Here is a 14317-nt window from a genome sequence, read left to right as displayed (position 1 = left end):
GATCCAGGCCGGCAGGCGTACCGTTGTGACGATCGCTCCACCTCGTGGTACGGGAGTTCAGTGTCCTCTCTGCCGTTGGCCCTCCAAGCCGTTCAGTCGTGGGGCAATCGCAGACGAAGGGGGAGAGGTCGTCCCAGCCAGTGATAAATCCAAACGGCAGTCTGGTCGGAGCTCAGCCCGACCACTCCCAGCGCTGAGGCCGCACGTCCGGCGACGCCACCCGGCCACCACTCCAGGATAGTGCGCGGCTTCAGGCCCAGTCCTCCTCTGCCGTGTCGCGAGGGGCCGCACTCCAGAGAACTCGGAGAGTCTCGCCAGCAAACGCCTCAAAAGGTCCCCAAATGAATCTAGGGGTGCCAACGGGTGTTCGAGAGCCCGCTATGGCATATAGGGCACGATTAAGGATAGATTATCAGGATTATTCCGGGGCTATGCGAGGAGCCGAAGGCTCACGCATCCGCCATCGACGCCGGCTAGCTCCGCCCCCTCGCCACATGGCACCTTTACAAATGCCAAAAAGTTCATTTGTAAAAGAATTCGCAAATTACCACCAACTACAAGTTGGTGGTAATTTGTTATTTCTTAGTGTAAATTCGTAAAACTTAATTGCTTCTTACATAGCATTTAAGGAATCGCAATTTGCGATTCCTTAAATGCTTACGCAATACTAAGGAATGGCAAAATGTGCGATTCCTTAATATTGCGATGCGTTTTAGTTGATACATTCCATTTTCTGATTTTTTTGACGCAAACGCTGCTTTTTACCGATTCGCAGCGTTTGCGACCAAAAAAATCGTTTGATACATCTGCCCCTAAGTCTACAATTACATTATATTTTTGTACTAAATTAGGTAGTCTAGATCTGATGGATAATTTTCAGAAACACTGCAGACTTCTTAAAATTGCACTACAACAATTCTGAAAGAGACAAAATATTTTTTAGGGGAAAAGATTGGAGCCAAGCCTTGTGCAGATGTGCCTGATGTGGCGATGCTCAGTAAATATGGAGGGGAAAAGTGTGAAATGTATGGGGCTGCTATGGAGAACAAACTGTCAAGTAAGCTATTCGTATGGAGCCAGTAGCCCTGTACAGAAGACTGGAGGAGAACTCCTTTTTGTCCCCTGTCATCACCTTCAAAATGCTGTGGTCTGGCCCAAAATGCGAGAGACAGTTAATGAAATCAATGGTAGGAGGTTGTTTGTCCAAACAAGCCAATCGCTGAAGGGGTCTGAGCAACAGTCCCTTTCTGTATGTACATTAATCAATTTATGTATGAGTATGCTTGTTTACGTGTGTGTTGTGAGGTGCAAGCAGTGGTGACACTGAAGTTCTGTTACACCATATTAAGAGATATATATAATATCTTTAGTAGATGATAGCAAGCACAGCATCTTAGTAGTAAAATTGGTTTTCACATATTTTAAAGCATATAACTCAGGCAAACAATGACTTAGCGAGGATTGTTGGTACTCTCTAGAAAGCTTGGAATTCATCATGGTTTTTTACCTGAAGCCCATCTACTAACACACATATACTATTGACATTGATTTTGTGCGAAATATGACTCTTCCAGAATTCAATTAAAGTGTAATGTGGAATTCAGTTGAAATTAGTACACCTCAAGTTTTCTGTTCAGAGAAAACAATGGACATGTTTTCAGCTTGTCACACTAACATTAAAAAATCGTATTTCTAGAACAATTCCTAAATTAAAGATGTGCAAAGAAAGGGACTTAAAATGTTTATCCATGGCGTCAGAGCATTGCTCTCATGTGATATTTAGAATCACGCTTCATACAGTAAGTCTACTATTTTTCTCCCTTTTGTAGCGGTCTCTTTTGCATGAGCCATGAACGGTTTGTATTTTCCTTATATAGAAAAAATAAAAATAAGTATTTTTGCTACACAACATTGAACACTGTAAGAGAATGAGAAATGGGTCAAAACGGTGTACCTTTAAAGCTTGGAAATGGGTGCTAAGTAGCACCTGGGCACAAATTAGCACCATCCATGCAGTTGTATGTTTGGACCCTAGGTGAGGATACATCCTGACCTCTGTGATATTTCAATGTATTACAATTCATTAGCTGTGCCATTGGAACTTGACCTGCTTGAGCTGCCTGTTCTCCTAGAATGAAGCCCCTGAACAACAAAGCATTTTCATCAAGCACACATGCAGCAACCTCGGGGAACAGCGTTTACAACGCAACTTTTACCACGCTCTACCTTTAACACGCAACTTTTACAACGCAAGTCGTTACAACGACTTGCGCTGAGGGGCGCTGTAGGATAGGGAATGGTTTAATTTACAATCCAAAACCTTCCCTACTATCCACGGGGACTGGAGTTCGAATAGTAAATTAAACTATTCACTATCCAGCACCCCCCAACGCAAGTCGTTGTAACGACTTGCGTTGTAAAAGTTGCGTGGTAAAGGCATGCGTTGTAAAAGCATGCGTAGTAACGACATACATCCAGCAACCTCTATGTAAAGTGGACACTTACCAGCTTTTGTCCTTCTTCACTGTAGCTGTCTATGGTTGGGGTTCTGTCAAACAATGCGAACAAATGTGAAGCAGCTGATTTGGCCTTGGCATAGTCAGGAGCAAAGGATAATGTCTGTCCAACTGCCATAGCTCCATATGCTAATAGGGAAAAAACCCTGGGGAAAAAAAGGACTTGATTAATGCCTTCCATGGTGGCACAAGGTAAATATGTACTCATTTTATATTATGAGGATTTTACGCGCAGTACCTGAACTTAAACATTAGGTCCAATTTATAAATATCAGAAACAAACACTGATGTCATTGTGATTGTTGTACTGTATTACATACCGCAATATTTTGGGAAAGTCCATTACGCTACACTGACCTGCCTTTGGGGCTGGCTATTAGGGATGGGGAAAATTAACAGTAGGCCGGTGTAATTTTGGGACTTTCGCTTTATGTATATGTTATAATCTATGCATTGACACACCACATGTTGCCCAAGTCTGAAAGGAATTATTCAGTTGTTGATAAGGAGATATTTCCCCATTTTTGGGCTATCCCCATTTAAAAAAAAATCTGTGGGGGTGTAAACATCACACTGCATTCATATAATAAACCCTTAATCTTCATGTTCACAAATAAATGAGCAGATAACTGTACACCTCGCATTTCAAAATGGGTGATGGTATAGGAGGCTTATTTTTCAAAGCTGACTATGCCAATGAGATCGTAATATTGCAGCTAATTTCCTGTCAAGATCACTTTTAGATCTAGAGGTCAATTATGAAGTGAATGAATATCCAATTCTAGAGGTAACTAATGTAGCCATTTACATAGAAGTACGCAAAGAGTTAACAGAAAAAGATATTATCTTATTCCAGAAAAAAAGAGATTACTGGCCAAAGATAGTCATCCAAGTGTAGTTCCTTTAGGGAAGATTTGAATGGGGTCTTGGAGGTAAGGAGTGAGCTAAACATCATAAACAATATGGTATTAAGGAAGGACAATATCATACCTCCTACAGAATTGAGAGATACAATGGTAGAGCTGGCACATGAGGGGCACCATGGCAGGAGTATGAATACATTCAGATTAGGAACCTATTTTTGCTCTCTAAAATGGATGATATGGTTGAAACCAAAGTAAAAGATTGCAATATTTGCACATGTAGATACAAATCTAGGTAACATGTAGCACAACATTAGCTCCTGACACTGGTCTGGAGAAAGCAGGGGACAAGTTAGCATTACATATTTTTGGACCGTAAAGATTTATGTTTGTGTTAATTGACTATCACTCATATCGGGTCATGATAAAAATGATAAATGATATCACAATAGAAGTATTATTCAAATTCTTAAATAATGTATTTTCCTCAGAAGAATTCCTGCGGTTTTGATTACAGATAATGGGGTTCAATTCACCTCAAATGTTATATAACAGTTTTAATCCGATTTATTCAATTAACAAAAGAAACTGCATTGTATTGCCCCCGAGGAAATGGGTTGGTTAAGAGGACTAAAAGAATGATTAAAGAGTGTATTCAATTGACCTGTGTTAATGAGCATCCAGATAGTAAAGCCACACAAGACATTTTATGGGCATATCACAAGATTCCTAACCTGGTCACTAGGGTTTCACCATTTGGTTTACTTAGAAGCAGATTACCTGGCTCCAAACTTTGCGGCGCTGGCTGAAAAGAGGTGTCCCCACCAGAATAAAAAAAGAAACAAGATTCTCAAGGATAAAACATTGCTTCATCAAAATAAACATAAAGAATGGTATGCAGAGAAACATGGTGTACAGGATCAAATTTGGAAAGGAGATATGGTCTTAGTTAGAAGGCTGTTGCTTCAAGATGGTGGAGAAAGCACATTTTCTAATCCTATCCATATTACTAAAGTGAAACGTAATGTTGTGGTAATGGACAATGGTCAGATGTGGAGCATGGACAGACTAGTAAAATGTCCTAGCAACATGTTGCACCAGGAGGAAATGAACAAGGAAGAATCTACACAATCCTATGATGGATCAGACAACATCACAAAGAGACAAGGAGTGCACCTTGTTGGCATAAGGATAATTGTGTGCGGTGATATTAATGGTTATGGCTTACACTTTTTTTTTTATTCCTCTATAGTTAGATGTGTTATAATCACACCACACCACCATTGCACTTCAATGGGCTATGTACTGCTCTCACTCAAAGAACTTCACCCTTGACTGTTGTGCCTGTACCCAGGCTGGAGGCAGGGCAGGGAGGCAGGAAATTCCAGACACGTCTGTGGGGGAAGCCTCAGGAAGTTTCTCCTACTTTAAAGTAGGCACCAGGTATAAAAAAGGGAACCCTTAGCCCCACTCTAGTTCACTTTCTGGACCTGTGAAAGGTCTCTGAGTGGACTCCCTGATGCTGCGGCCTGCTGTGTACTTTTGAAGACTGCTTTGCTGTACCAAGAAGGATTTATCTGTTTCCTGAACCCTGCTATATGCCCCACAGAGCTCTGCCCTACTGCTTGAGCCCTGCACTTCTCATGGAACACAGGACTTCCAGAGTGACTCCAAGGGTTAGTTGGCTGTACTCCAGATTAGAGCCCCAGTTATAGAAAAGGCTCCAATCATCTTGAACCTGCACCCTGCCTGTGGGAGTCCTGACTCTCCAAGTGGTGCCCCTCCTGTTCTGGACCCTTGAAAGTGATGCTTAAGGTGCCCAGATAGCCCAAATCTAAAACATGGTATTTTCTGCAATAGAGTGCTCTGAGAATCGAGTGGAGACTAGGACTAACTTGCTTTTTGATTCGCCCATGGTGCATCGCTGGTCGACCTGACTTTGCTGTAGGCTCTTGTTACATTCTTCTCCGCAAATTCTGGTTCTCCTTTAGATCTCTGTCCTGCCAAGATCTTTAAGTATATTGCTACATCAGAAGCCCCAGTAAAAAAATCTATCCACCATCAGTCTTTAGCCACGGGCCAGCTCTTGGATTTTTGTAAAAAATGTTTAGTGGGTCCTCTGCTAAAGAAGCCCTCAGTGGATCCTGGGACCCTTGCTAACTACTGTCCTAATTCACTGCTTTCTCTAATAACTAAGATAAGGAAGTGCTGTGTTTACTCTCAGATATCATAGCGTATTCAAAATAACTTCTTACTCAATACCTTTTGTTGGAAATTACCATCTTTTATATGGTGTACACAGAGATATTTACCTTGACTGTTTTTGCTGGGTATAGAGCTATGTGCACTTACCCTTGCTAGCCAGTGATAACGTGTTTGTGCTCCCCCTTTCAACATGATAAAATTGGCATACCCCTAAGTAGAATATTTAACTTGCATATGGGTCTCTAGTATAAGGCACTCAAAGTGTACCCGGGGCACTTAAGTTAAATGTCACCAGTAGGCTGCAGCACCCATTGTGCCACCCACTGCAATGGCATTGGGAACATAAATGCAGGCTTGCCATGTATAGCCTGACTGTGTAGGTTTTAACTGCAAATTCGACATTTCAAAATAACCCCTCCTTTTAAATATTAATAAGTCACTGCTATATGGTATTTTAAAGGACATGATGTTTAGTGTTAAAAATTTAATTATTGTGAAAATTCCTTCTAAACAATTTTGACTGTAGCAGGGTTTGCTGTTCCACAGAAAAGCATTGTAATACATTATTACATTAAATATTGCTATCTTTGGCTAGGAAAGACCTACAATGTTCATGCTTGGACTTTCTAAAATATTTATTAGAAGCTTAATTCACTGGTGTAGCTGGCTTTGTAACAAATATTTTTTAAATGAATATTTTAGAAAAGTTACTTATTCCCTGCCTAACCCCTCTAGAGGCCCATGGCATGAGCTGCAACTGTCACCCAGAAGTGAATATCTCCTTTGATGAGGTGTGAACTTGCTCCTAGAATTATGAGAAAGGCCTTGGTTGGAGATGTGTTCTGCTCCTTTGACATGCAGACTATATAGACTGTGCCCAGTGACTTAATTAACTTCAAAAAGGCCTTTCCAGTCACAGGCAGATGTATGTAAAACCTTGGCCTAACCCTTCCCTTGCCACTCTAATCAGTCAGGTGCAAATCCGAGAGGGAGAGGAGTTTACCCAGGAAAAGTATTGAGTGGCCACAGGGAAGAGGTTGCTCATTTTCCTGGCCACACTTATAATGTGGGCACAGGAACCCCGCACAGGGGAAGAAAGTTCCTGTTTCTTCAGGTTTAGATACAGATTGGCACTGTGGGATTGTTTTCAGTGGGGTACACAGGAAATGGTCCAAATGGGATAGAACTAACCCTGGGAAAGTTTACCCGATTAGTAAGGGAGTGGCCAGAAGTTGCTCCCACCCACAGGATGATGCCAGGCATAAATGTGGGACCCACAGCACCCTCCTCAGAACACTTTCTGGACTTGTGGAAGAACACAAGAAGAGTCCTGAAAACTGGACCTGCTCTCCCTCTTGTTCCCAGTACAATGAAGTGTACCCCAAGGGTCATAAGGCAGACCTCTTGTTCAAGTTATAGGGACATAACAAACTACACAAGGCCTTATATACAACTAACCATATGACTAGTTCCAAGTTGGCATGCCCTGGACCCTTCTTCTGGTCTCTGCTGGAGTGAGTCTTGACCCCTTCAAGCGCTGTCCCCAAGGAGGTGGACCCTTGACTTGTGTCAAAGCGCACTCATCTTAAAGATTCCTAAAACCTAGGCCAAAGCTTCAAGTTGGTCTTGCTCAGAGCTTTTCTGCAGCAACAAATTTGATTCAACATGACCTTACTTAGAAATTATGCGCCTTGTTCAGCCCTCTTCATTTGCAGCCTTGCCCCGCTGGAAGAATACGAACTCTAAAAAAGTGACTAAGTTCAGAGGTAGAAATCTTCACCTGGTGCAGACACAAAAAGTATCCGTACAGCAATGTACCTGCCTGGCAAAACTGAACAGCTCCACTGAGACCTTGTCAGTGGTTATCTGACAACGTAGACCCCTCCTTGGCCACAGACTCCTGTCTTCACCAACTGAAGAATGTTGACTTCCAATTTAGACATTAAGTCCAAAGTAACATCCCCTCCTCCACCCCCCGGGTCAAACTCGGTTTTTCAGTTTCTGACATGCGCTCCATCGTGGTCAGTCTTAACTTGCTCCTAGGTACCGGTCAAACTACAGTTTGTGATAAATGCTTTTGGGTGCTATTTTGAACCATAAACTTTTAAAATTCATAAATCCGATTTCCCTTATTGGAATTTGTTGTTCTGGTCTCATTTTTATTTATTACATTAAATAATAACATTCTAATAAATAGGGTTAGGATTTTTCTTGTGGCCTGACTGCCTCTAAGTTAAGTCTGTCTGCTCTGTGCCATAGTTGAGCTCAGGTTGATTAAGAGACTTTTATAGGTCTACCCTGACAGGGACTGTGGTTATTATTTGAGGTGGGTACTCACCCCCTTCAACTAATACCCCCAATTTCTTACATCTTTAAATCAGGCTTTCGCCCAACCCTGAGCACTGAGATATTGTTAACAGCCATTGGCAATGATATCCACATGATCCTGGACTCTAGGTGCTTGGTGACCCTCACTCTCTGTTACTTGACGACAGCATTACGCATGTGACTTTCATAACATCCTTTTGGACAGGTTATATTTGGCAGGTCTTCAAGGCAATGTCCTACTCTGGTTTGAGGTCCATATTTGTAAACTCACCTCTGTACTTTGCTTTATGATGAAGGTTCTATGTAAAGTCCTGCTGTGTATCCTTAGGGCCTCCAGGCAACTGCTGATCCAGTGCCTTATCATAGGTAAACTGGTTTATTGTACTGTTTTATCTGTAGGTCTTTCTTCTTACCCGTTTCAAAATTTCAGAACTCAGCAGCCAGATTTGTACTTGAGATCCATAAAGTTGTAAGAATCTCAATACACCTTGAAAGTCTTCATTGTCTTCTGATTCTCAAGAGGTGTGTCCTTGTTTTTGGCACAGGGTTATGTATTTGGCGCCTATTTATAACTACTGATGTTTTGCACATACTTGCCACCAGGATTACTTTCTTCCGCAGCCTCTGTATTGTTTTTCATTTCAAGATTTCTCAGATCGCGACTAGGTGGACGCTCTTTCTCAGTTATTAGTGCACAGACTTGGACTAGCCTACCTTGTGCTATTTGCTCTGAACACAATCTTCTAAGATTTCATAAACTTTTAACAATAGCAACTCTTGTTGCATTACAGATTATAGCACCAGGACACTCATGAGTATTTATTTGAAAGCTCTACAAAACCAAAATTCAAATCAAGTCATAATCAATATCCTGGGGTCACCCCGGCTCTGGCACAGGATGAGAATCAAAGTCAAAAAGATAATGGAGCCTCCATTGATAGCTGTGATGAGGTAGAGGCACAGAATAAGATTCAGGGTACATGACAATGGTTTACACCTTTGTAGTCTCACAGACTATCAGTCAAACTCGAGCCTACATTGGTGCAGAATCTGATATGAGCATCATAAATGAGTATTATCCTATGGTGTATGTGGCCTCAGAACCAGCAACTGGGTGGTAGGAACCGACGTGGATCATGAGGCCAAAGTAGAAGCCTTTACCGGAGTCAGTACAGTACCAGGTAAGGGGTTTCAAGGAAACAGATGAAAGCGGGGACGGACCTGCAGGTGGTAATTTGACTGGAGGTGTCTGTGATTCTGTGGAAAATATGCAGCATGGCCTCTTTGAAGGTCTTGATCTACTGCGGGGCAGAATACTACCTGGGAAATTCAGAGTGCATTGGGACCAACTGAGGAACTGGATTTGATCTTGACATCCTCATGCCTTCTCTTTGGAGTCAGAATGGCAGGATAGGGTTAGTCCCTCCTTGCTTTCTAGTGTTTGGACCTGTACTTGGACTTATTGGAGGACTTCTAATGGAAAGCCGAGAGGCTGTTGGAGAAGCCTCATGACTGGGAATGAGACAGGGCCCAAGATTTGGAGCCAGATCAGTGTGATGGCCACAACTTCCTGTGTTTAGTGACATACAACTTTGCCTCCCAGTCTCTAATCACTTTTGGGTGCATTAGGTAAATCTTGTCACATGATTTAGAGTTCTGTCCATAGCCCAGCTTCCACAGTCACACTTTGCTAGGGTATGTGACCGACATCTGCTTCCTGCAGTCGGGGCACGGCTTGAAGCCTGACGTTTTTAGAGGGGACATCTTTTCCTAGCACAATGCAAAAAAATATTTCTGGAATTGTCAAAAAAATTCATACGGTTGGGGGCAGAGCTCCGGATTTGCGATGGAAGGCGCACTAAAAAGGAACTGACATGAATGTGCAGAGGTGACGTTTCTGTACGGCTTTGCTTTGTCACTTCTGAGGCGCTACGGAACATACGTGGAGCCACACAACGCAAAATAGAGGCCACCTAGCAGGCTTTTTTTGTATAATTTAACTATATTTCTGAATAGAAAAAAATGTTTTGGTTTTCAAATGGTCTCTAAATGTTTTCATAACAAATATTGAAAGGTAGGAACGTGTTTAACAAAAATACGTGTTGCAAGGATCCTGCTCCTACACAAAACTGTGCAGAGAGACACAGGACATCAGTGAATTGTGGTGTACCAGAAACTCACCTCAGTACCTTGAAAACCCCAACCAGCTAGCATCAGTGTCACATTAGCTCTTCGTCTTATAGCAAAGTAACCAATTATTAGACAACCTAGAACATGCGACTTAGGACCAACTCAGGAATGGTGGGAAGTGAGAACACTCTTTAGTTATACTCTCATACCAGTCTACAACAGGAGTAAATAAGAGACACGGGTAAGGTTTAAATATTTATTTTAACGACGTGCTCTCAGGTGTAGTATCTTTGCCAACATAAGCAGCCATATGATTAGAAATAATATGGTCAGCATTGTTACAATTCCATAAAACATAAAGGGAAAAATCATATTACAATGATAGTGAAAACAGGTTGTATAGTGCCTAGTTATAACACCCTCCCTATCTAGGAACTATGTTTTATAAACTATAGAAGGTCTATTAGGCTTGTATGAGGGACCCCATTACCTCTCAGCTCAGCAAGAGTAAATCATATCAGGATCAGCAAAAGCTCTCTGCATCCCTGGAAACGGAAAATCTTCCAAGTGTGTGAAATCATGGCAACTGTGCCACAATAAAGGCGTCAGAATTTCAGTTGGCTCACAGCTGCCATTTGTTGTGTCTAAAAAACGCTAGACGATCATTTCAAACAACAGCTACCATGTTATGATAACCTTGACGGCTTCAGCACTCACTGTGCAGACTAGGGGCACGATGTAAGTCTAGGGATGTTGAAAACAAGCCTTTTCCCATGCGCAGACATTCACGTAGCCTAACTTACAAAAACAGCTATATGCAGTGTTGTGTGCAAAAGGTAAAACAGCGATTAAACTTCTAATAAGCCATGCTAACATAACATGCGTAAAAACCAGGCTTAGGCCACACTACAGACAAAGCTTCTCATGTGCACTGACGTGTAAACTCTGTTGCATAGTGGAAGGAAGTTGATTGTTCTCTTTCTTTTATTAAATCATATATATTTAAGTCACCCCCTGATCAAAAGAATCCTACCGACTATGATGCCCTTTGGTCCTGGTAAATCTCGAAGGATTATTTTAATGAGGGTGAAAAAATTAGTTCCAGTGAGTTGATTAGTAGTTAACGATTATTTATGTTTACCAAAGGAGTTTCGTATGTATTGTGCACTTTAAACATGGCCAGTGGTTGTTTATTTATACATAAACACTGGCATGCAGATAGCACATTACACTACATTTAACCCCTTCCATTCTGGGCCGTTTCCGCCGCTGTGCGGTAAACAAAAGAACAGGCCGGGCCGTGACGAACCCCAGCCGTCATCAGCACACGAGCGCCGCAGAGCGTGGCGGCTGGGGTTCGTCACCAGCATGGAAGGGGTTAATGTGTGTGGCATAGGCATCTTATTTTCCTTATGCCGAAAGTACATCTCGCAGCTAACAAGTCTCCATTGTCTCTTCTGGCATCCTCAAAAGCATTTTCTTTAGATATCATTTTGGTATTGATCATGCAATGTTAAAACGCATTTATATTGATTTCGTTTTTGGCAAATAGTGGGCCGAGTGCACCATGTCCGTCTGGTTCTGGAGACGAGATGCGAATGTCTAGCTGTGTAGACACAACTATAGAATAAAGGCATTACTTAATTGCTGCCAGGAGATGCAATTACAGAGTGGGATGCGGGCTTTTCTGCTGTAAAAACCTTCTTTCATCATCAGTATAGGGTTTTTTTCGGATTAAAGATCCTTAACCCCTTGGCCGCGGCGGTAATCCCGCCGCGGCGCTGGGGGGAAGAGGGGGTCGAGCGGCGCCGCAATGCTTGTGACGGAACCACTCAGTCACGAGCGTGCTGTGCTCATGACAGAGTTGTTACGTCACGGCCCCGCCCGCTCATTAATTCAGCCGCGCAGGCGCGGTATTGATGCAGCGTGGGCGGAGCGGCCGCGGCGTGACGGAACAACTCCGTCATTAGCACAGCGCGCCCGTGGCTCGTGATGGAGTGGTTCCGTCACGAGCACTGAACGGGTTAAAAAGGCATCCAATACATTAAAACACAGATGGAAAGCATACAGTCAATATAAAATCACATATCAAGAAAAGAAAATAATCCTTGTTTCGCACACAATTATGATGCAATAAAACATTGTCAAGATAAGAGGCACCAAAATAGCAAATGACCAATATATTATCGATTATCAAGAGCAAATTTCACCTACAGTAGTCTATTGGGAGAGCATAAAGTGAAAGTGCAGCAGCTGAGCGAGTTTAAACTGCCCTACTCATTCAAAAAAATATTGCACAAGAGTGATATAGGGCGCCGCAAGAAAATAAGGGCAAACATTTATACGAAAATCTATAAAGTACAAAAGTTGATTAGGTGCAAAACACGCAATCAGAAAGTGCAGATCCGAACTGTTAATTGAAAATGAGATAATTATCAGATTTGGGCACTGATGATATTCTTGCGAATAATCCAAGCAGAGAATACATACCTACTTAGAAACAATTAAAAAAAACATTCATTCCTATCAGATCTCAATATTCTCTGTGCGGGTAAGATTTGTCTGACACCTTAAGAACGAACCATGGGCTTTATCCACTTCTTTCGGGGGACTAGACAAGAGTTACATAAAAAGAAGAAATTATGTACAGTTTCATCCTCCAGTTTATAAGAAAATGCCCTTGCAGTAACCAGCTCCCCAGCCTATGCAGAAACTATTATTAGGTAACGCTCCATACCTAAATTTCATGAACAACTACTTGGCTAAGGGAAAGGTCATTTTATGCAGAAAGGGCTCAAAGGATGGAATCAATTTAAAATCCAAGAAACTGTCTGGCCGACTATTAGGTTTATATCTTCTGAACTCCTCATCCCACAAGTACACTTCACGTCTATCTTTTGCCTCAGATTTGGAGATGAGAATGAGAGAGTCCCAAAGAGAAGCTAAATCTAACTTTAAAATCATGTCCCTAACAAATCATAGCCAAGCAACTTTCATGCAAACGTTGGGCCCATTAGTTCCATGAGAGTAAGTCTATACGGTACTAGCTCATCATTAGACCATAATCTGTGGCAGTATAGAAGAGGTCTACATTTACTTACTAAAGCAATTAGGACAATACCATGTATAAAAACTGCAGTAAACACAGGGTACTTTGCGGAAGGTTCAACAGGGACCTGATAATTGTATTTTCTACTACGTAAAGGCTATTGACCGTAGCATGGCCCCAAATCTCAGCACCATAAAAGGCAGTTCTGTTGGCCTTAATATTGTATATCTCAATGGCTGGGGAAAAGGATGTAGTCCTGGTATTCTTTATCATTGTTAAGATCCCCCTACTTTCCTGCAATAACTTAAGCACACTCTTCTCTATCTCTAAAGACCAGGCAATCATATAAGACAGTCTGACTCCAAGATATTAAAATCTAATACCTGCTCTAGAAGTTCACCGTGTGCCAGGATAGCATTCCCTCCTCTATATGGATAAAAGGACTTACATTTTGTCTAGTTTATAATCAATTCCAGTCCTCTCTCGACACAAAAGGACAGGAAAAGGTCCAATAGGGCTAGAGTCCAGATGGAGATTTGGGTATTAGCAATGTTTCGTCCGCAAACAGTAATGTCAGGACATTTATTCCCTAAGTTTAGCAGCATCATTTCCTGCAAAGTCCAAGTAGCACACTAAATCAATTATGCATAATAAAATGAGCACACCGCCTTGGCGCACTCCTTTCTGAATTCTAAAACTTTTGGTCAACTCGCCCTTGTTGCTGCCCCCGACACAAGCAAAATGAAGCTCCTGCAGCCCAATCAAAATTGATAAGATTCCACCAGGGACCCCTGTGTTGCCCAGCACAGACCATAGTTTGTGCCTGGGAATGGAATCAAAGCCTGATTTCATGTCCACAAAGGCCACATGCAGATGGCCATACTCTACTAATACTCTACTAATATTGTTTTCCAACATATATTTCAAAATCAAAATACCTGGTCCACAGTACTTACCTTTTGGCGAAAACCAGCCGGGAGATCAGATAAGATATCCTCGTGGGCCCAATAAGCAAGTTTCCTTAAAATCTGGTGACAAAAAGTGTTTACATCCCATCTATGAAACTAATAGGCCTATAACTGCGCAGATCCTTTAGATTTCCCTTTCTGAATATGGGAACTATTTTAGCTTGGCGCTATGATTTGGGGAGTGGCCAACCCTGCAGAATTGACTTAGTGAGTAAATTGGGGGTTCTGCAGCAAATAGATCATATGGTATGACATCGG

At 42.0% G+C, this 14317-nt stretch overlaps 1 protein-coding gene across 2 annotated transcripts in view; it reads right to left on the bottom strand.

Moving 5' to 3' along the window:
* LOC147688813 (ATP-binding cassette sub-family B member 5-like) overlaps positions 1 to 14317 on the bottom strand; it is a 973135-nt gene that overhangs the window by 78114 nt on the left and 880704 nt on the right. For both annotated transcript variants that reach the window (XM_086941722.1, XM_086941721.1), the window contains one exon: positions 2506 to 2662. In XM_086941722.1, the coding sequence (XP_086797848.1) occupies positions 2506 to 2662 (157 nt within the window). The remainder of the gene's footprint in view (positions 1 to 2505; positions 2663 to 14317) is intronic.

This window comes from Lissotriton vulgaris, chromosome 10 (genome assembly GCF_964263255.1).
Source record: "Lissotriton vulgaris chromosome 10, aLisVul1.2, whole genome shotgun sequence".
NCBI lineage: Eukaryota > Metazoa > Chordata > Amphibia > Caudata > Salamandridae > Lissotriton > Lissotriton vulgaris.
The sequence above is the reverse complement of the archived record's forward strand: the minus strand, read 5'-3'. Positions and strand labels throughout refer to the sequence as shown.